This window comes from Erinaceus europaeus, chromosome 8 (assembly GCF_950295315.1).
Source record: "Erinaceus europaeus chromosome 8, mEriEur2.1, whole genome shotgun sequence".
Lineage (NCBI taxonomy): Eukaryota > Metazoa > Chordata > Mammalia > Eulipotyphla > Erinaceidae > Erinaceus > Erinaceus europaeus.
Window position 1 is genome coordinate 50,490,133 of NC_080169.1, and position 23,334 is coordinate 50,513,466.

A 23,334-nucleotide genomic window follows, 5' to 3' on the forward strand; every position below is an offset into this window, starting at 1 on the left:
ACGAATAGAACTTAAGAATGAAGCAAAGTAAGAGGGCCAGGTGGTGGCTCACCTGGTTGAGCATACATGTTACAATGTGTAAGGACCCGGGTTCAAGCCCCTGGTCCCCACCTGCAGAGGGAAAACTGCAAGTGATGAAGCAGGGCTGCAGGTGTCTCTCTATCACTCCCTTCCCTTTTGATTTCTGGCCATCTCTATCCAATAAATAAAGACAATACTAAAAAGAAAAGAAATGGCAAACATAAAGTAAAACTTGGACTGGGTATAGTGTATTGCACCTAAGCAAATGATTTGGGAGAAGGAGGGAAAGGGACAGGATGAAGAGACATTTGGGCCCTGGTGTGTCTCCTAGACAACTCTCAAGGGGAGATGAGAGGTTGCGCCTATGTATTAAATAAATATTAGACTGTAAACCATTACCCCCCCAATAAAGTAAAATAAAATAGAAATATTTTCTGTTAGAGTTAAGACTTATGACATAGAGTGATCACAACTTCGTTAGTTTTTTTATTGTTATCAATTTATTTATAAAATAAAAAATATCAACAAGACCATAGGATAAGAGGGGTACAATTCACCACAACTCCTACCACCACAGTTATGTATCCCCACCCCTCCCCTCCTTTGAAAGCTTTCCTATTCTTTATCCCTCTGGGAGCATGAACTCAGGATCATTAAGGGGTGCAGAAATTGATGGTCTGGCTTCTCTGCTGGACATGGGCGCTGGCAGGTCAATCCATATTCCCAGCCTGTCCCTATCTTTTTCTAGTGGGACAGGGCTCTGAAGAGGTGTCAGTCCAGAGTACATTGGTGAGGAACTCTGCCCAGGGAAGTCAGGTTGGCATCATGGTAGCATCTGCAACTTGGTGGCTCACTTAACATGATTCTAGGCAGGCGATGGTGAACCCGGTTAAGTGCACATAGCACAGTTTTGTTTTTAAAAGTCATAAATGGGTATTTTATTAAAGAAACTGCCTATTTAAAATCACTTGGAATTATGAACTGTCACATAAACTATATGATATCCAAATTTCCTGGTAATGTTAAAACTAACTTTTGAAAGTCCTATCTTGTGGCTGGGTAATGGGTCAGTTGTTAGAACATCAAACTTTCGTGCCTGAGGTACCTGATTTAATCCCTAGCACCAAGTGGAACTTGTTCTTGTCTCTTATTCTCTCTGCCTCATTTGAAATGTTCTCTCTCATATGTAATAAATAAAATAATTTTTGAAAAAAGTTCATAACTTTTAAGATCAATGGTCCATTGAGCCTGAGCTATCACTAAAATAATGTTTATTGTCAGTGAATATTAACTGTAGAAGCTCTTTTCTTTTTTCTATTCCTGAATAGAATTTTTTTTTTTTCTATTCCTGCCTGATATTTATGTGTCCACAGGAGCACATGGCAAGTTTTCCCTTAGAAGCTATGAGGCCAATAGGATCTCGCTTTCAGAAGTTTGTTTTTAGGTAATGCATTAATTGACTCCAAAAAGAGTCCAAATGGAACAGTCTGCTTTCATCTGCTAGGGCAACCTAATAAAATAATATTGTTTGTTTTTAGATTCCCTGCTGTTAAGGGGGTTTAGCTCAAGGCAAAACCACAGTCCCCTTGCATAACTTTAGAAGGAAAGTTAAGAAGACACACTAATTGTGCCTGTCTGAGGCTTGCTTCTCCCAGGTCACAGATGCCCCCACTCCCCTCACACACACTGGTCTGGCCACCAAGGCTCCAGTGTCCACCTCTGCTTTCATCCCATTGGGTAGGACTCCTACCCCTTTGGAGGGTGTGCGATTTTGCAGTTGAGCAGTTCTTACAGTTATTTTATTTGATGCTTTAGTTCGAACACCACACCAGCTTTATTTATATAAGCTATTAATTTCTGAACCTAGCTCAATGAATTCTTCTCTCATGCCTATCACTGAGGTGTAAACAAACACTAGTGCAAATCAAATTTATACTTGTTGATTAAATTTCTGCAACTATTTTTGTTGTTATAGTGGGGTGGGGGGGTTGCCTTTCTGTAAGGCTTATAGCTACATAGGGCAGACAACTGGGGTCATAGTCTATGGTTATTGTTCCACTCTGAAAGATACTGACTTCATGTATCCAAAGGCAACAGCAAACGCTTCTTGCTTCCTTTTGGCTAAAGAAACCAGAGATTGGAGGCCAGGTGGTGGCACACCTGGTAAAGTGCACACATTACAGTGCACAAGGACCCAGGTTCAAGCCCCTGGTCCCCACCTGCTTGGGGAAAGCTTCATGAGTGGTGAAGCAGAGCTGCAGGTGTCTCTCTGTCTCTCTTCCTCTCTGTCTCCCCCTCCCTTCTCAATTTCTCTCTGTCTCTGACCAATAATAAATAAATAAAAATACACTTTAAAAAAAAAAGAAAAAGAAACCAGAGATTGAGTCTTTGGTACTCAGATGGTAGTCTACTGTACTCCACCTGGCATATAATTAAATTGGCTACACACACTGGCAACCAGTCCCCCCCACCATTGATGCTAGAAGCAACTATAACTTGGGTATGCCAGAGTGATCTCCAGTTCATCTATAGTCTGTTGTTGCTAGATAGAACAGAGAGAAATGGAGAGAGGAGGAGAGAAAGATAAGATACCTGCAGACCTGCTTCACCACTTGTGAAGTGACTCCCCTGCAGTTGAGGAACCAGGGGCTCGAACCGTCATCTTTACACCGGTCCTTGGACTTCACACCATGTGCACTTAACCTGCTGCACTACTGCCCGACCCCCTTGTGTGTTTAAAGTAAATAAATATTAACAAAATAAATAAATCTTAACACAAAATCTAGTATTACATGCCAAACATGAACTCATAAGATCTGCTTTATACATCTTAAAAGTAGGTGAGAAAAGCAAGACTCTGAGGATAAGGATCTTACTTCACTCTCCCTGCTAATACATGAGGAAGCTAGAGCTAGAGTCCAGGTTTGATACTGATAATAGACTCTGTCTTTCCCTATGATGGTTTCTCAATAAAACTTTACATAGGAACTTCTTAGGACAGTCTTTGTCCAGTTTCTTCTTACTGTCCCCTGTTTTCAATAGCAGATGTATTATCACTATGCTAGAGTAGAAGTGAGTCATGGGCTCTGATTATTTACTATAGTAAGGACAATATCTTTTAGAGAATTCCAGACCCTGAGGACCAGGTGAGTCCCAACAAATCTGTTGAGGGTCATCTTAAACTATTTTATAACCTATTAATATCAGTAAAGAGAAGACTAAGGTAAACTTGAAGCATTTGCCCTATGGGTTTAAATTTGAAGTAATGTGGAAAATGCAGAGGTAAATTTACAAACTGTTATAGTGTAATGTGATCTGATGCTAACCAAGTTGGACCATCTTGAAAATTTTCTACTATAATTAGAAAATATCATTCTTCAACACAAGTTGGAAATAATGGAAAGGCAAGTTAAAAGTAAATATCTATGAGTACTTGGCCTCAGAGTGTGTCTGGAGGGAATGTAGACAGTTTACAGAATGTGGGATTTTGTGGAATTACTTTTGGACATAAAATCTCCATCACCACTAATGGTGGAACAGTTTCTGTTCCCAACAACAGCCTCCAGCTACCCCTAACATTGAAGGGAGAATCTACCACTGTGCTTTACTGCCCCTGCCCCACTGTTTTATAAATAAAGCATATAACTAACTGATCAACAACAAAAATTTAGAGTATTTTTTTCCTGGACAATTGAGGATATATATGTATATATATGCATATATATGCGTGTGTGCACTATATTTTCATTATCTTTTCAAAAGTATTGTAGCTTTTCTTAAAATAGATTTTACCTACATGAATATAGAGAAAAGTTTTATCAATTTGAGAATTCATGTTTCCTGGCAATTAGCCACTCCATGATGATTTCTTTATTTGAATTAGTTCTGCTGTGTTCACACATTGCTAGAGTAAAATGAAAAAACTTGAGATGAAGATACTTAAAACAAGATTCATTTTTTTTCTGTAGACATAATTGAACTTATTGTGATGTTTATGGAATTTTTTTATTGATTTAATTATCAACATGACAGTAGGATGAGAGGGGTACAATTCATACCACAAGAGTTCTGTATCCCTTCCCTCTATTGGAAGCTTTCCTGTTCTTTATCCCTCTGGGAGGATGGACCCAGGATCATCATGGGGTGCAGAAGGTAGAAGGTCTGACTTCTGTAATTGCTTCTCCTCATGACATGGGCGTTGGCAGGTCAATCCATACTCTCAGCCTGTTGCTATCTTTCCCTAGTAGGGCAGGGCTCTGGAAAGGTAGACTTCGAGGTCACATTGGTGAGGTACTCTGTCCAGGTAAGTCAGGTTGGCGTCATGCAACTTGGTGGCTGAAAAGCAGTAAGATATAAATCAGAACAAATTGTTTAATGATCAGGAACCTAAAAGTAAGAATATAGCAGATGAGATTTGTGGTCTCCAGTTTGGAAAAAGCTATAGGCCTATTTTAGGTATATTCCAAGGGGCCCACGACTTTACTAATTTTTTTCCTGCTCCTGACAGCTAACATGCAGGTGGGCCATAGGTATTATCTGGAGAGATGGTGTCAGAGTTGGAAACAGGACTAGAAAGCTGTATCAGAGAAGAGCGTAGCTTCCAAATATGAGAAAAGTATATAAATATCACTAATTGTAAACCCCATCTATTTGATCTGGGGCCCACTGAGCATGGGAGCCTCTGTACCCTCTGTATCCCTGTAGGTCAGAGCTTCTCAATAGGGCATGGATTCCTTTCTCCCTCCATTCCTTCCTTCCCTCCTCCTCTTTCCTTCTTTCTCTCTCTCTCTCCATTTCTTTCTCTTCTTTCTTTCTTTCCCTTTCTTTCTTTCTTTCTTTCTTTCTTTCTTTCTTTCTTTCTTTCTTTCTTTCTTTCATCTTAATCAGTAGAGCTTCACCACTCTGAGATGATTTTTTTTTCAGATAGACAAAGAAAAAAGCGATACCACAGCCACAGCACCACCAAAGCTTTTTTTTTTTTTTTTTTGCCTCCACGGTTATCACTGGGGCTCAGTGCCTGCACTATGAACCTACTGCTCCTGGAGGCTATTTTTCCCCCTTTTTGTGCCCTTGTTGTTTATCGTCATTGTTGTTGTTATTATTTTTGTTGTTATTGCTGTTGGATAGGACAGAGAGAAATCGAGAGGAGGGGAAGACAGAAAGGGGGAGAGAAAGATAGACACCTGCAGACCTGCTTCACCGCTTGTGAAGCGACACCCGCCTTTGAAGGTGGGGAGCCAGGGTCTCGGACTAGGATCCTTCCGCCAGTCTTTGCGCTTAGCGCTATATGCGCTTAACCGCTGCACTACCATTGGCCCCAGGACCAACAAAGCTTCTTACAAACATGGCAAAGCAGTAAAATATCTTAGGGAGCTATTTTGCCAGCCCAACTCCTATCTAATTGAAGAAGTAACTCACACTTGACATGCAATCTCAAGTTGCTTATGACCACAACCTACAAAGTAGTTGATTTCTTTCATTTTTAAAAAATAATTCACCTATGTGAAAGTGAATATAAAGAAATAATCAATTGTGTCATTTTAGTACCTGATGTTTAAACATGGGATTTTCACTGCTCACTCCATCTGGAGAGAGGTTTATTTATTTATTTATTTATTTTATTAAGACTTCTAACACTAAACAATCACTTAAATTCTTTAGAAATTATGATAATGGTATTTGGTCACTCAGATGTAAGGAATAACTGCTTTTATTGGAGCTTAAGAACAAGTAATGGGTCCAGGTTGTGATGCACTGGGTTCACCTCACATAGTATGAAGAACAAGGACCCCAGTTTGAGCCCCTGGCTCCCCACCTGCGGGGAGATCACTGCACAAGTGGTGAAGCAGGTCTGCAGGTGTCTATCTTTCTCCCTCTCTATCTTCCTCTCCCTCTCAATTTCTCTGTCCTATCAAAAAAAAAAAAATTAAAAATAAATGGTCGTAGGAGCAAGCCTGGAGGCAAGTGAATGACTTGAGTGATATAGAAATATATCACTATTATTTTATAATTTTGTGAATTCTTATTAAATAACTAATAAAATTATAAAAAATAAGTGAATATAATAATGTATAACCAAAGTCCTGAAATTATTAAAAGAATCAAAGAAATGCTTTGGTATCTATAATCACTAAAATTTAGTTAACCTTTTTCTTAGTTAAAAATGCCATTTTTGGAGGAGGGCAGGCTGTGATACACCTGGCAGAGTGTACATGTTACCCTGTGCAAGAACTCAGGTTCAAGTCCACAGCCCCCAACTGCTGGGGGGAAGCTTGAATGGTGAAGCAGTGCCGTAAGTGTCTTTCTTTCTCTTTCATATCTCCCCCTCCCTTCTCAGTTTTTTTTCTCTCTCTCTCATAAATAAATATTTTTTAAATGTCACTTTTGAGAGATTTCTATTCCTAACCAACATGAAGTAGAAGGGAAAACTGGGAGATATATATATATATATATATATATATATATATATATATATATATGTATATATATTTAATTTCTCTTGCCTGATGCATAGGAAATTTCACTGCTCCATACCAACTTTTTCATTCAGATATAGATGTGGTGGGTGTGAGAGTCATACAGCTGTGAATCTTCCCCTGGTGTCATGGCACTTTCATGTGGTGCCAGGATATCAAACATGTGTCTTGTGCATTGAAAGGCATGTCCCTTACCAGGTGTGCTATTTCTAGGCCTGATAATGTATTGAAAACTGTATATGGCAGCCAGGCGGTGGCACACCAAGTTAATCAGACACATTATCATGTGCAAGGACCAGGGTTCAACCAGTTAATCAATCAGACACATTAGCATGTGCAAGGACCAGGGTTCAAGCTCTCAAACCTTATGTGCAGAAGCTTCATGGTGATGCAGTGCTGTAGGCGTCTCTGTCTCCCTCTCTATCCTCTCACTTCCCCTCTCAATTTCTCTTTGTCCTATCAAAAAAAGAGAAAGAAATGGCCTCCAGGAGTTGTGGATTTGTTATGCAGCCAGAGTCCCAGAGATAACTCTACTGGCAATAAAGAAATGAAATGAGGGGGTAGGGAGGTAGTGCAGCAGGTTAAGCACACATGGCGCAAAGCACAAAGACCAGAGAAAGGATCCCGGTTTGAGTCCCGGCTCCCCACCTTCAAGGGGGTCGGTTCACAAGCAGTGAAATGGGTCTGTGTCTTTCTCTCCCCCTCTATGTCTTCCCCTCCTCTCTCCATTTCTTTCTGTTTTATCCAACAACAACGACATCAATAACAACAACAATAACAATCACAATAACGATGCAACAACAAGGGCAACAAAAGGAAAAAAAGAAAAACAAACAAGAGTAGAAACTTGGACTGGTTTGGTGTATTGCACTGAAGCAAAGGAGTCTGGGGAAGGGAAAGGGAGACGGAGAGGGCGAGGGCGAGGGCGAGGACGAGGACAGATTTTCAGGTCCTGGTATATGATGCTGGAAAGGACATAAGCTGGCAGTAAGAGTGTTTTACAGACACCTACCATGGTAAGACAATAAATTGTAACCATGTGCCAACAACTGTACTATAAACCATTATCGTCACATAAAAGAAAACCAAATTAAAAAGAAAGGGGAGGTGTTGGGTGGTAGCGCAGTGTGTTAAGCGCACATCACACGAAGCGCAAGAAACGGCGTAAGGATCCCTGTTCGAGCCCCGGCTCCCCACCCAAGGGGGGTTTGCTTCACAAGCGGTGATGCAGGTCTTCAGGTGTCTTTCTTTCTCTCCCTCCCTCTGTCTTCCCCTCCTCTCTCCATTTCTCTCTGTCCTATTCAACAACTACATCAGTAACAACAACAATAACCACAACAATAAAACAACTAGGGTAACAAAAGGGAAAAAAATAGCCTCCAGTAGCAGTGGATTCGTGGTGTTGGCACTGAGCCCCAACAATAACCATGAGGACTAAAAAAGAGAAAGAAAGAAAGAAAGAAAGAGGAACAAAAAGGGAAAACAAATTGAAACTTGGACTGAGTATGGTATATTGCACCAAAGCAAAGGACTCTGGGGAAGGAGGGGAGGAGAGAGGGTGAAGAGGGTATTAGAGTCCTGGTGCATTGTGCACCAGGAAAAGGACGCAAATTATAGGGTTGAGTGTTCTGCAGACACTTACCACAGGGAGATGAGAAATTGTACCCACTCCTTTGGTGGTGGGAATGGTGTTTATGTACACTCCTAGCAAAATGTAGACATATAAATCAGTAGTTAATTAATATGAGAGGGGGAAATCAATTGTATGTCTCAAAGTTTCTCAAAAGACAAACTGAATCTTTTTAATATATAGGCTATGTATTTGACATGCGGACTCTCTCAAAAGCCTAGACCAAGTAGATTAGAAGCATCCAATAGCACAGCTATATACAAGATACTGGGTACTATACAGCAAACCATAACAAAGGGACTTTTCAAAGTTAACCCAATTAACAAATAATGTGATGAGAATATTAACTATCGATTGTCTTTTTGAACCCTAAGACAGCAGGAACCTCACATCTTCACTATAGAGCCCCTACTTCCCCCAGTCCTGGAACCCTTGGATAGGGCCCACTTTCCCGTATGCATCTCCCAATCCAAACCAAATAATATTGCATCCGCCGATCACAACCTAACCAAAGCAACGATTGCCACCTCAACATGCTTCACCTCAGACTGTATCCAGAGACTTCACGTGTGGAATGACAACCCTTCAACTTCATTACTCGGGTGAGACCTTTCCTTTTATAGTACACTCTAATTACATCTCAGGTAGTTCACTTTCTAACAAAGTCCCATAATCTAGATATACACCAGTTTCTGTGAGAGAGAGCTTATGTGCACACGTATCCATAAACTACTGCAAAATATATACCTGAAAGCAGTACACTAGAGTTTGCAGTGAGTACCTCCCTAACACTTCCTCTCCACTATTCCAAGCTTGGGATCCATGATTGCTCAACAAATTGTTTGGCTTCATATGTTAACTCTCTTTTCAATCACCAGGTTCCAGATGCCACAGGATGCTGGCTAGGCTTCCCTGGATTGAAGACCCCACCAATGTGTCCTGGAGCTCAGCTTCCCCAGAGACACACCTTACTAGGGAAAGAGAGAGGCAGACTGGGAGTATGGACCGAGCAGTCAACGCCCATGTTCAGCGGGGAAGCAATTACAGAAGCCAGACCTTCTACCTTCTGCAACCCTCAACGACCCTGGGTCCATGCTCCCAGAGGGCTAGAGAATGGGAAAGCTACCATGGGAGGGGGTGGGTTATGGGGATTGGGTGGTGGGAATTGTGTGGAGTTGTACCCCTCCTACCTTATGTTTTTGTTCACTAATCCTTTCTTAAATAAAAAATTAAAATAAAAAAATTAATAAAATAAAAAAAGAAATTGTACCCACTGCCAACAACTATACTGTAAACCATTAACCTCTCAGTAAAATGTTTAGGATTTTTTTATTATTTCTATTTTTATGTTTTTTACATGACTTTAAATCATTGTTAAAAATTGAATCAAACACATGTGCATTTTATTGTATATAAATTATACTTCAATAAGAACATCATTTTCCTTCCCCCACCCACATAATTTTTACTAGATAGGACAGAGAGAAGTTGTGATTGGAAAGGGGGCTCAAACCTTTTTCCTTATGTTTGGTAATACGTGTGCTTAATCAGGTGCACCACTGCTCCCCCCACCCCACCCAAGTTGTACTGTATATCTTACAAGTTTACTTATTTTTTTATACATCTGTCCAACTTTATAACATAGTGACATTTCAAATTACCAGAAGTTTCTGTTATCTCATGATGAAGGGTTCTAGTTCTTTTTTAAAAATATTTTTTATATTTGTTTATTCCCTTTTGTTGCCCTTTTTTATTGTTGTAGTTATTATTGTTGTTATTATTGATGTCATTGTTGGATAGGACAGAGAGAAATGGAGAGAGGAGGGGAGACAGAGAGGAGGAGAGAAAGATAGACACCTACAGACCTGCTTCATCACTTGTGAAGCCACTCCCCTACAGGTGGGGAGCGGGGACTCAAACCTGGATCCTTCTGCAGGTCCTTGGGCTTTGCACCTCCTGCGCTTAGCCCCTGTGCTACCGCCCAACTCCCTTTTTTTTTTTTGTGGCTCCAGGGTTATTGCTGGTGCTGGGTGCCTGCACTAGGAATCTATTGCTCCTGGAGGCTATTTTTTCCCTTTTGTTGCCCTTGTTGTTTATCATTGTCTAGTTCTATCAGAACCCTGTAACATGCCTGGGGCTCCTTCTCCCCTCCCCTCCCCTCTCCTCTTCTCAGGAAAAAAAATCTTTGTGTATGGGGGTTGAGCGGTGGCGCAGTGGGTTAAGCGCACGTGGCGCAAAGCGCAGGGACCAGCGTAAGGATCCTGGTTCGAGCCCCGGCTCCCCACCTGCAGGGGAGTCGCTTCACGGGCGGTGAAGCAGGTCTGCAGGTGTCTATCTTTCTCTCCCCCTCTCTCTGTCTTCCCCTCCTCTCTCCATTTCTCTCTGTTCTATCCAACAACAAAGCAACGTCAACAATGGCAATAATAACCGCTACGAGGCTGCAACAACTAGGGCAACAAAAAGGGGGGAAATATGGCCTCCAGGAGCGGTGGATTCATGGTGCAGGCACCGAGCCCAGCAATAACCCTGGAGGAGAAAAAAAGAAAAAAAAAATATTTGTGTATAATCATTATGCTGTCTCCCCAGCCTGATTAATCAGTATTAAAAATGGCATGTTACTTTCTCCAAAGGGAGGCTGGACAACAACTCTACCTACTACCCAAGGAAGATGGATCCTGAAATTAGTGCATCCTAGAATGTTCCCAGTCGTGACATTAGAATGCGAGCTCAGACCTACAGGGATGCAGAGGATACATAGGCTCCTGTGCTGAATATGGGCCCCAGATCAAATGATGGGGTTACAGTTAACAGTATTTATATACTTTCCCCATTTTTGGGAGCTACTCTCTTCCCTGACCCAGCTTTCTAGTCCTTTTTCCAACTATGACACCAACTCCCCAGACAATAACCTGAGTCCTCCTACATATTAGATGCCAGGCTCAGGCAGAAACTAGTAAAGTCATGGGCCCCTTGGAATATACCTAAAATAGATCTACTAGCTTTTTCCAAAATGTCTTCATCCCAAATTTTCATCAGCAATATTCCAGCCTTTAGGTTCATGATTAGTCAACAATTTGTTCTGCTTTTTCAGCTACCAGGTTCCAGATGCTACCATGATGCCAACCAGACTTCCCTGGGCAGACTATCCCACCAATGTGTCCTGGAGCCCTGCCTCTCCAAACCCCTGCCCCACTAGGGAAAGAGAGGCTGGGAGTATGGATCAACCTGTCAATGCCTATGTTCAGCAGAGAAGCAATTACAGAAGCCAGACCTTCAACCTTCTGCACCTCATAATGATCCTGAGTTCATACTCCCAGAATGATAAAGAATAGGAACACTATCAATGGAGGGGATGGGTTACAGAGTTCTGGCAGTGGGAATTGTGTGGAAATGTACTCCTCTTATCCTATAGTTTTGTCAATGTTTCCATTTTATAAATAAAAATTTTAAAAAGTAGTTTAAGAAGAGAAAGAGCATTAGTGAGGCCACTTCTTGCCTTTTAATGATGTGTTAACAGGGTGCCTGATTATCTTGCAGGAATAATGAATCAAAGCAAGGAGTCTAAAACAAACAAAAACAGACTGCTTTTAATGATAAAAAAAAATAGGAGGACACTACACAAAAGGAGGGACACTATTTTAGGGAATATATATCAAGGGAAAGTGCCTAGATAGATGCATAAGTTCTTGCTATTCTTCATATGCTCTGGACTTTATAATTCCATAGTTATTTATTTTTATTTATTACTATTTTTTTTGCCTCCAGGGTTATTTCTGGGACTCAGTGCCTGCACTACAAATGCACTGCTCCTGGAGGCCATTTTTCCCATTTTGTTGCCATTGTTACCCTTGTTATTGTCATTATTATTGTCATTGCTGTTGTTATTGGATAGGACAGAGAGAAATCGAGAAAGAAGGGGAAGACAGAGGGGGAAAGATACTGCAGACCTGCTTCACCACCTGTGAAGCAACCCCTCTGCAGGTGGGGAGCTGAGGGCTGGAGCTGGGATCCTTAAGCTGGTCCTTGCACTTTGTGCCATGTGCACTTAACCCCCTGCGTTACCATCCAACCCCCACAATTCCATAGTTTTTACTCAGGAAATCAGTCATTGCTTGGTGTATAGTGATAACTCATACACTCATGCCTTATTTTTAATTCCTTGAGAAACTTTTTTATTGATAGTACTTTTAATTGGATTATTTTAAAATCTGTGTTACACATTCATATCTTTAAGATTCAATTTCTGTTTATAAAGCTCAACATATACATGCAATAAGCACTCAGGCAAGTCATATCATTAGTTTATGAGAAAATCTCACATTTCAAGGAATCCTTACTGACAAAGAAATTCTCTTCCTAAAAAGTTGAAAGTCTGTCTGCAAATATTTTCATGAAGTTACTTTTGGAAAAAAATTATATTAAAGGTTTTTATAGAGACATTTCCTAGTCCAACATTAATAAACATAATTTTCTGGTATAAATAAAAAATGTGTGAACACTTGCTACTTGTTCATCTTAACCCTTCTTTTTTCCCTTATTCCAACAAAGTCTTTGTGAGTTAGTCTTTGTGCAAGAATGGCACTAGTCATAAAAGAACTTTCCCCCAAACCATATACATTGCCTCATAAAAATTAAACCAAGAGTCTTGACTAGAATCCAGCCAGGTTAATTGCCTGTAGATTTTCTATTGAGTTTTTAAATATTTATTTGTTTGTTTACATATTTATTTTCAAATTTTTACTAGGGTTATTGTTGGGACATGGTGCCTGTATGCTGAATCCATCATTTCTGACCATTTAAAAAATTTCTTTCTTTGTTTTTTGATAGGACAGAAAGAAATAGAGAGGAGAGGGGGAAAAAGAGAGAAACTTGCAGTACTGCTTTGCCACTCATGAAGTTTACCCTGCAGGTCGGGGCTAGGGGCTTGAACCAGGGATTTGTGTGTGGTAATGTGTGTGCTCAACTGGGTATGCTACTGCCAGGTCCCACTATCAATTTTTTTTAATTTAATTTATTTATTATTGGCTAGAGACAGAGAGAAATTGAGATGGAAGGGTGAGATAGGGAGGGAGAGAGACATAGAGACATTTGCAGCCTAGCTTCCCCAAAACAGGTGGGGACTAGTCGGGCTTGAACCAACTCCTTGTGCACTGTAATGTAAGTGCTAAACCAGGAACACCACCACCTGGCCCCCTACTATCAATTTTTTAATGTGTTTTTAAGCCCTCTGTTGGCTTTCTTTGTGTATTTTCTTTTCAAGGATTTATTTAGACCTTTGGTGAGAAGAATTGTGAAAATAAATGAGGAGAGGAGAGGAGAGGAGAGGAAAGGAGAGGAGAGAGGGGAGGAGGGGAGGGGAGGAGAGGAGAGGAGAGGAGAGAGGGGAGAAGAGAAGAGGAGAGGAGAAGAGAGGAGAGGAGAGGAGAGGAGAGGAGAGGAGAGGAGAGGAGAGGAGAGGAGAGGAGAGGAGAGGAGAGGAGAGGAGAGGAGAGGGGCAACCAGTCCAACACTCTGGCATAGGTAATATTAGGGCTCAAACTTAGTCCTCATACCAGAGAGTTCAGTACTTTATCCACTGTGTTACCTCCTGGGTCTCAATGTTTAATTTTCAATTAATTATTTTTTGCCAGAATGGTGCTCAGCTCTGGCTTATGGTGGTATTGAGAACTGAATCTGAGACCTCAGAGCTTCAGGTATGAAAATCTTTTGCATAACCACTGCACTATTTCCACAGTCCCACTATCAATCTTCAACATGACCCTGATGTATATTTCTCATCCACCCCCAACACACACACTCTACCTTCACGCCCACCCTGCCCTCACAGATGTCTAATCAGGCTTTGCTCAAGCAAAGGATTTATCCACACTGTTGCACAGGTTTGAAACATTTTATTGGCAATACTGTTGTCATATTTAGGAACCACAGACTTTTGTCAGACTATGTTAGCTTCAATGACAAGTATCAATGGTTAACTATATTTGAAATATTGTTAAAGTACCTAGAAATAATAGGCATTAAAATTCATTCTGTTCACTGTAACAAACCTCTAAAGACTTCATGCCCTCAGTGGAACCGGCATACTGTAATTGTTATTTGGAACTTAATGTAACCTCAACAGCAGCAGAGAGACAATACAATCCTCTCATTATGTACATGCTCTAGGATCATTTATTTTAATGCTTTCAAATAAATATGTTCCATGCAGCACACCACAATAAATAAGTAGCAGCAATTTTCTTCTAGTAAATCCATTCATAATGTGAGTCACCATGTAAAACACAACATCTCAAGTCTTTGGCCCTGTCCCATATCATGAAGCACACCAACATCTGTACCTAATCATATCTGACTTCATATGGATTTAATAGGCCTATGCCAGAAGTGCATGTAAGCACAATTTTAACCAGAGGTTTCCAGCTATTAAATACAGCTACTAAGCAGTTAAAGGCAACAACCAAACCCATAAAGCAACCCCCCTCATTTTTTGAGAAAGAAATATAAAGATAGAAACACTCTGATGGATTTCAGGTCACTGGAAAGCAGAGTGGGGCACAACATTTGGAACACTTGGGGCATAACTGACACAATATCGTACTTAAATTATCACAGCAATGCTGAAACTGAATGGACACTGATAGACTAAATGGACTTGACTGCACACAATGAGCTGTAGTTGGTGAGGACTGGGACTGGGATGGAGGCAGCTCATTTCTACTAGGCAGCTAACTCCATGGTGCCTTCTTCCTCGCTATCAGCTCTGTTAGCACGGATCTCCACAAGGGTCCTGGCAAAGCGAGTCCATTCATCACTGTGGGGAACGGCAAGCTGCAAAGTAAATTAATAGAAAATGGTGAACAAAATATCTCTCACCTCTAAAAATCCTGAGAACTACATGCCTGTTCTTTCTGAAGCAGACATTTCCCTTAAAATATGAAGAAAGCCAGGTAGCCTTCTTTCAGTCAGAGCCCTGAAGTGTTGCTCTTAAACTGACAAGAGAATAATGTCACTTTCAGAAGTGAAATTAAGGAATTTAGAAAAATTTTAAAACTTATGTAAACTATACAATAACAGCAGCCACCTTAAAGCACTTTCAGTAATGAAATTTCATCATAGGAAGACAAGACTCACATTATAGAACACAGCAGATACAAACTGCATTATTGACTAGGGTTTTCAAACAACTGTATTAAACTGGCTAAAGCAACAAGGAGATTTATAAAATTTCCCAAATAATATCTCCTTTTGATTTAGTGGGAGAAAATTAACTCTCCCCAATGAAACTTGCATGTATGAGTTTTTGCTACTTTATATTATTTTTTAAATACTTTATTTATTTTGGATAGAGGTAGAGAGAAATTGAGAGAGAGGAAGGATACATATACTACTTCATCACTTATGAAGCTTCCCCTTGCAGCTGGAGACTGGATGCTTGAACTCAGCAACTCATGCACAGTAATGCCTGTGCTCAACCGGGTATCCTACCATTAGCTCCCTGCTAGTTTATTTTAAAGATAAATGATTTGGCTCATCTGGTTAAAGTTTAATGATTTCTCTACATAGTATTCAAGATTGAATTTATTTTTTTTAATATTTATTTTATTAATTTTTTCCCCCTTTTGTTGCCCTTGTTTTATTGTTGTAGTTATTATTGTTGTTGTTGTTGTTGGATAGGACAGAGAGAAATGGAGAGAGGGAGGGGAAGACAGAGAGGAGGAGAGAAAGATAGACACCTGCAGACCTGCTTCACCGCCTGTGAAGCGACTCCCCTGCAGGTGGGGAGCCGGGGTTCGAACCGGGATCCTTATGCCGGTCTTTGTGCTTTGTGCCACCTGCGCTTAGCCCGCTGTACTACAGCCCGACTCCCAAGACTGAATTTCTTAATGATATCATGAAAGTGTTTTAGATAGAAAGAAAATTATTTGAAGGTGAAGAGCAGAATTATGTAGAAGTCTGGTTTTCACATATAATTAAATAATTTAGGCTGTAAACCATTTTCTTGCAGGGTAACCCTATATGATGGTGTGATCTGTCTAGGTATGGGGAGGCAGCATAATGGTTATCTCAAAGATGTTCATGTTTGAGGCTCTGACCTAAGCTCAATCACCAGCACCACCATAAATCAAAACTGAACAGTGCTTCAGTGCTCTGGTCTCTCTCTTTATTCGTCTCTCTCTTTCTGTTCCTGTATATTTCTCTCTGTATTTCTCTAATTAAAAAAAAAATTATGAAGATGGTGTGGCTTTTTTTTCCCCTCCAGGGTTATTGCTGGGGCTTGGTGCCTGCACTACAAACCCACTACTCCTAGAAGCCATTTCCCCCATTTTGTTGCCCTTGTTGTTGTAGTTGTTAGAGAGAGAAGGGGAAGACAGAGATGGGGAGAGAAAGATAGACACCTGCAGACCTGCTTCACCACTTGTGAAGCGACCCCCCTGCGGGTGGGGAGCCGGAGGCTTAAACCGGGATCCTTGCACAGATCCTTGAGCTTCGCACCATGTGCTACTGCCCTGGCCCCACTAGTGTGGCCTTTCTATACTGATAAATGTTCCCCATGTATCCACATAATTAATAAATAATACTAGGTTGGTGGAAACGTCATGACACATTTTTGTCATGATTTTTATGATAACCCAATTAATATCACACATTTATCCCAATCAATATGCATTTACAAAATTAAAGGGAGCAAATAAACCTAAATTTTGAGATTGTATTTACAGATGAAAAAGTACGCACTTTACAGAGCCAAATAATTTGAACTTAACATTTTTGTTACAGGAATTGACATCTCAGATACTATATGTCCAAAACAAATTGGTGGAAAGTGGCATTGTGATTCTACAAAATAGATCCTTAAATTAGTTTCTAGTACTAAGGTTAAATGGTTCAAGATTATAATTCTTGAAATGATGTTCAGGTGAGGGAGGTAAGTTCTATTTACTTTGATAAATGCAGTACCAAATAGAATTCTCATTTAGACATATGAATGGGCTTCGAATGGCTGAATACTTCCCTAGTTATTGAAACGAATCCAGATTTCCTTTTAGGTAATGACACAGGTTCACAATAGCATGGAATGACATGGTTACCCCTTTACACAGTCCATTTTCTCTACTTTGAGCTCTTTTCTCATGTTCTACTATTCTTCATTTTTCTCTTCAATTTTAGGGAAAAAAAAAACTGAACTGGGGAAATGAGGTCCTCAAAATAAATGAGCAAAAAAAAGCTAGCAGGAAGCATAAGCAGCAAAGAGTTGGTATCATATTTATATTAAAAAGAAAAAGTCTACTATTTCTCTTCTCTCCAACTCCTAGCCAAGTTCTTCCAAAAAGAACTGCAGAGTGAAAGCCCAAGAGACTAAGGCCAATCAGGATAACACATTTGTAACATATTTTTTCATATAAGGTGAGGATAAAGTTGAAGCACCTCATAACTTCACATAACTTTAAGAATTGGAAAAATAAGACATTTTACTTATATTATACTGTATACCTTTTATAATATTCTATAGGAGTTTGCCTTACATATAACTGTATTATTAGTTAAAATGACACAAATTTAAGTTAATATGTTATGTCATATGTAATAACAGTACAGAGAAACTATATACTAAACACAAAAACAGGCCAATATATTTACATAGTTTAATTTAGTAGTAATGATAAACTGTTTCAAATATGACCATAGTTTTTATTAAAACTATGAAATATCAAATTTTGAGTATGTGTCAGGTACAGCTTGAGACACAACTGAGTATCATTTATGGTACATAAAGTCTAACGTTTAAAAGATGGATTTTGTCACATTTAAATGTGTATGAATAAATAAAAATGCTCTACAGTGGAACTAGATTTTTACATTATCTATGGGGTGGGAATAATATTGTCAGACCAACATTGTCCTTATAAATACAAATTTAGCCTCATAAAAGTTTTCATAATATTCCAACATCTTTTGATCTCTTTAAGATCTGGGAAAGTTTCATGAATTTGGAACAATAACAGTTTTTATTAACTAGAATTATTATAATCCCTCTCTAGAATATAATAAATTTCAAAGAAATGTTTGTATTGGTTCATGAAACAAAACATTCTAGTGTAGATCATGATGAAAACAGATGCTTCTGAAAATTTAAATTCAGCTGTCTCCTTCTAGTATAACTTTTCATTTCATCAACTGTAAAAATAACCCAAGATAATTGTTATGTTAGACTTCCCCATTTTTAGAATTAAATATCACCATCAAGAAGCACTTTAAGTATAATCTTAGCTTGAATGTGTGAATGTATACTCACAGGCCCCTTCTATACCCAAAGTTTTATATATATGTGTGTGTGTGTGTGTGTGTGTGTGTATCTGAATTACTTGTAGGTAAGACTAAGTAGGTATCCTAACAAATAAGAAAACCATTCTTTTCATTTTATATCTATGACTGTAAATAGCATCTGTCTGGGCAGAGCTGTTCTTGTCCTTGCAGTTTCTAACTTTTCACCTGCTACTTGCTGATTAGAAACAGCAAGAAAGGAGGTTCATAAACACAAAGGCATCTTGCACTTCTCATCCAGTAATACTACAATCATTATGTAGGAAAAAATCTTTGTTCATGTTTCTTCATTAAAGAGTAAGACTGTTCACCAACCAGCATATGCGCTTATTCAATAATCAATATGTACTGAGTACCAACTCTATGCCTATCACTATACTAAGAGTTAAAGGCAGCTGCAAATTATTTTGGTATATGATGATTATAAAATACAGGTAGATTTTTTTTTTCCCTGAGCCTGACATCTAATATGCAGGCGGATCTAAGTTATTGTCTGGGGAGACAACGTCATGGCTGGAAAAAGGACCAGAAAGCTGGATCAGGGAAATGAGTAGCTCTCAAATATGGAAAAGGTGTATAAATATTGTTGACTATAAACCCCATCGATTTGACCTGATCTGGGGCCCACATTCAGCTGAGGAGCCTATGTGACCTCTGCATCCCTGTAGATCGGAGCTCACATTCTGTGATCATGAGTGGAAACATTCCAAGCTGCCCCAATTTTAGGACCCATCTTCCTCAGGTGAAACATAGAGTATATTGTCCAGCCTCCCTTTGGAGGATGGAACATTCTCTACTGTTGTTGATATACACTGAGGGCATTGGTGTCTGCACTATGAATCCAGTACTTCTGGTGGCCATTTTCCTGTCCCCCCCCTTCTGTTTTATTGTATTGGACAGATTGAAATTGAGAGGGGAGAGGGAGGTAGATAGGGAGAGAGAAACATATCCACCTGTAGACCTGCTTTACTGCTTATGAAGCATTCTCCCTGCAGGATGGGGAGGGGGGCTGTGGCTCAAACCCAGGTCCTTATGCATGTTGAAGTGTGAACTCAATTGCCTGACCCCCAAAATGTATTTTCTTGTATTAGCAACTGCAACATTTCCTGGTATGTGTTTTATGTCAAGCTAGTAGCAGGTTTCAGTATCACTTCAATTTCTATCATGGCATTAAAGATTAAATTTAAGGTATCACGATAGGTCTTCCCATTGAAAAGAAAATTAGAGTTAATTTCAATGAGCTTTTATGGTCAGAAAAAATATTCATAAGTTTCTATTATTACTGAATAACTTCAATTAACTAATATATACAAAACTGTGAAATAATGAGTTATATCAAGGAAATATCCTAAAGGAGGACTTGTAAAATTCATATAGTAGGGAGTCCGGCGGTGGCACAAAGCGCAAGGATCTGCAGAAGGATCCTGGTTTGAGCCCGGCTCCCCACCTGCAGGGGAGTTGCTTCACAGGTGGTGAAGCAGGTCTGCAGGTGTCTATCTTTCTCTCCTCCTCTCTGTCCTCCCCTCCTCTCTCCATTTCTCTCTGTCCTATCCAACAACGCACATCAACAATGGTAATAATAATAACCACAACGAGACTACAACAACAAGGGCAACAAAAGGGGGAAAAAATGACCTCCAGGAGTGATGGATTCATGGTACAGGCACCGAGCCCAGCAATAATCCTGGAGGAAAAAAAAATTATACAGTATTCTTTTAAAAAATTTTTTTATTATTTTTATTGATAGGGCAGAGAGTCAGAACGGAGAGGGAAGGGGGAGATAGAGAGGGAGAGAGTTAGAGAGACACCTGCAGCACTGCTTCACCGCTCGCAAAGCTTTCCCCCTGGAGGTGGGGACTGAGGGCTCAAATCTGGGTCCTTGCAAATTGTAACATGTGCACTCAACCAGGTGTGCCACTCCCTGGCCCCTTATACAGTATTCTTATAGACAGAAGTTGAAAAATAAGACCAGAAGGGAAAACACTAAGCAGAACTTGGACTGGAGTTGGTGTATTGCACCACAGTAAAAGACTCTGGGGTGGGGGGAATACAGGTCCAAAAAGGATGACAGAGGACCTAGTGGGGGTTGTATTGTTATATGGAAAACTGGGAAATGTTATGCATGTACAAACTATTGTATTTACATACAATAAATGTCGAATGTAAAACATTAATTCTCTAATAAAGAAAAAAAAGACTCTGGGGTTCAGGGGAGGGTTCAGGTCCTGGAACATAATGGAGGAGGAGGCCCTAGTGGGGACTGAATTGTTATGTGGGAAACTGGGAAATGCTATGCATGTGTAAACTCCTGTATTTTACTGTTAACTGTAAACTATTAATCCCCCCAAAAAGAAATTTTTAAAAATTATACAGTATTGTACTAAATTAAAAATGGGTCTGAAAAATCTCTCAGCCTTCTCCTTCATCTACTCAACTCCACATCCTCTGTCACAAATGACTAGGTGTTCACAATACATTGTAGATGAGTTTCACAATAGTCAATTCACCTCTTGTTAGATGACTGATTTTTAATATTTTACTAACTGCATAAGTCAATATTATGCCATAAACATATAAGGTTTTGATTCCTAAGATAGCACTACATTAACTCTCCAAATTACCACCTTTTATAGATATATGACTCTCTTTTTTTTTTTTTTTTACAGTCAAAGGGACAGGATAAAAGGTAGCTATGTAGATCTACTGTTGAATCAGAATCTATATACTTGAAATGTATGAATCTTAAGTATCTTAAAGCAAAAGTGTTCTAGAATGTTGTTGCTTTTTTAAAAAGCATTAAAGTTAGACCAAGGTATACCGTTTTGTTTTAATAGACATTTAGGTTAATTGTAAAGATAAGGAATGCAAAATGGGTCAAAATCAAACATTCTTCTCATGTTATGTATATTTTGTTCCTGTTATATTGACTTTGTTTTCAAATTGTAGTTTGTAGGATGTTTCCTTTTATTGATATTCTCTTACATATATTATTCATTCAATAAATGAGTTATGACTTTGGAAAAAAAAGGTAGTTTCTGAGGTAGCAATTCAGACAGAAGACTTATATTCTACTCTCATCTTAGCTATTGGCAATGATCAGACACAGCTTCTCACTGCCTCAACTATAGTGTCTGACCTATTTATCAACAGTCATGTAGAGAGGATGAAAAAGGTAATCTAAGTAGGAAAAAAATTCTGTCATATCACCATTAATTTTCATGCATTCTTTTTCTTTAAACTCATTTAAACACATTCCTAGAAATGGCATGTGTGTGGCATACTTATCTACAGCCTTTTTGTATTTTTATCTCATTGTATTATTATTAACCAGAACACTGTTCAGCTCTGGTTTATAGTGGTAGAGAGGACTGAACCTGGGACTTTGGAGCCTCAGGCATGAGAGACTCTTTGCATAACCATTATTCTATCTTCCCTGCCCTTGTTTTTATTTTCTATAAGAGCTCTGAGGATTGCTATCTAAGGCCATTAAAGAACTATTCATAGACCACTCATTAACAGGGAGGAAACAAATCAACTGGGAGCTAAACGGGAGTTAAACAACACATAATTAAAAAAATATATCTATACTATATTGTATATTTAAGATGAATTTGGGGCTTGGAGGTGGCACATCCATGTTACCATGCTCAAGGACCCAGGTTTAAGCCCAACTCCCTACTTGCGCGCGGGGGGTGGGGTGGGGGTGGGGGGTACTTCAAAAGCAGTGAAGCAGTGCTACAGGGGGTTTCTCTTTTTCTATCCTTCTCTATCTCCTTCCCTCTCACTTTCTGTTTTTATTTTAAAAAAAATGGGGGTCAGACGGTAACGCAACAGGTTAAGTGCACGTATTGCAATAGGCAAAGACCGGCAGAGGGATCCCTGTTTGAACCTCTGAGTCCCCACCTGCAGGGGAGTCCCTTCACAGGCGGTGAAGCAGGTCTGCAGGTGTCTATCTTTTTCTCCCCCTCTCTGTCTTCCCCTCCTCTCTCCATTTCTCTCTGTCCTATCCAACAACGAACGACATCAGCAACAACAACAATAATAACCACAACAAGGCTACAACAACAAGGGTAAAAAAAAGGAGGGGGATGGCCTCCAGGAGCAGTGGATTCATGGTGCAGGCACCAAACCCCAGAAATAACCCTGGAGGCAAAAAAAAAAAAAAAAAAAAGAAGAAGAAAGAAAGAAAAAAAAATGGAGTGAGGTGATGGTGGATTCATAGTGCAGATAACGCTATAACCCTGACGGCAGTAACAAGAACAAAAAGGAAAAAAAAATTTGGGATTGGGTAGGGGCAGTGATTGCCAATAGGAAGTACAAAATGAAGAGTAAAGCTCAAGTAATTTGTACATCCATGACTTGTCTCTGCTAACATACGTTCCACATTAATAAATGCAGGTAAGGACAGAAGGGCATACACATGTTACTGTGTGGCCGTCTGGAGCCTCACCAGTTGAAGAAATGACAGTAAACCGTGCCAGGACAGCAAACAGGTAATGTGTTTTGAATCAGCTTTGAGAAGATTCTAAAGATTGTCTTTAATCTTCCATAGTTTGGGAGGACAATAGGTCAGAAGTGAAAAAGCAGCAGTACCAATTTTGTGGGAAAATTCATGAGAAGTGATCCAAATGGTCAGTCCTCTCTGTGCCCTACTACTTCTGTGACCCTGGCAGGAGTTTTCTCCCTCCCTGCTCCCAAGTGAATGAGAAGTGTGCCTTTGTACCCTGCTGAACCTTATTCCCAATAATTTATCAGTCTAACCACTGTGTATCTTGCCTGACCTTCTTGCACACTTAAAGGAAGGCATAGATTACAGTAGGTGGAGCCAGGACTAGCTTTTTTCTAAATTAAATATCAGAGTATAGGGTGCTTTTTTTTTTTTTT

The 23,334-nt window shown here is 39.7% G+C and overlaps 1 protein-coding gene across 5 annotated transcripts in view; it reads right to left on the reverse strand.

The window, feature by feature from the left end:
• Window positions 1-4,117: 4,117 nt before the first annotated feature.
• The window catches only part of DYNC1I1 (dynein cytoplasmic 1 intermediate chain 1), a 486,729-nt gene continuing 467,512 nt past the window's right edge, over window positions 4,118-23,334 (reverse strand). For 4 of the 5 annotated variants that reach the window (XM_060196197.1, XM_060196195.1, XM_060196199.1 and 1 more), the window contains one exon: window positions 14,004-14,955. In XM_060196197.1, coding sequence (XP_060052180.1) covers window positions 14,845-14,955 — 111 coding nt within the window. In that variant the 3' untranslated portion in view covers window positions 14,004-14,844. Of the gene's footprint in view, window positions 4,357-14,003; window positions 14,956-23,334 lie in introns of those variants that run through there. The other variant, XM_060196200.1, reaches the window with a different exon arrangement.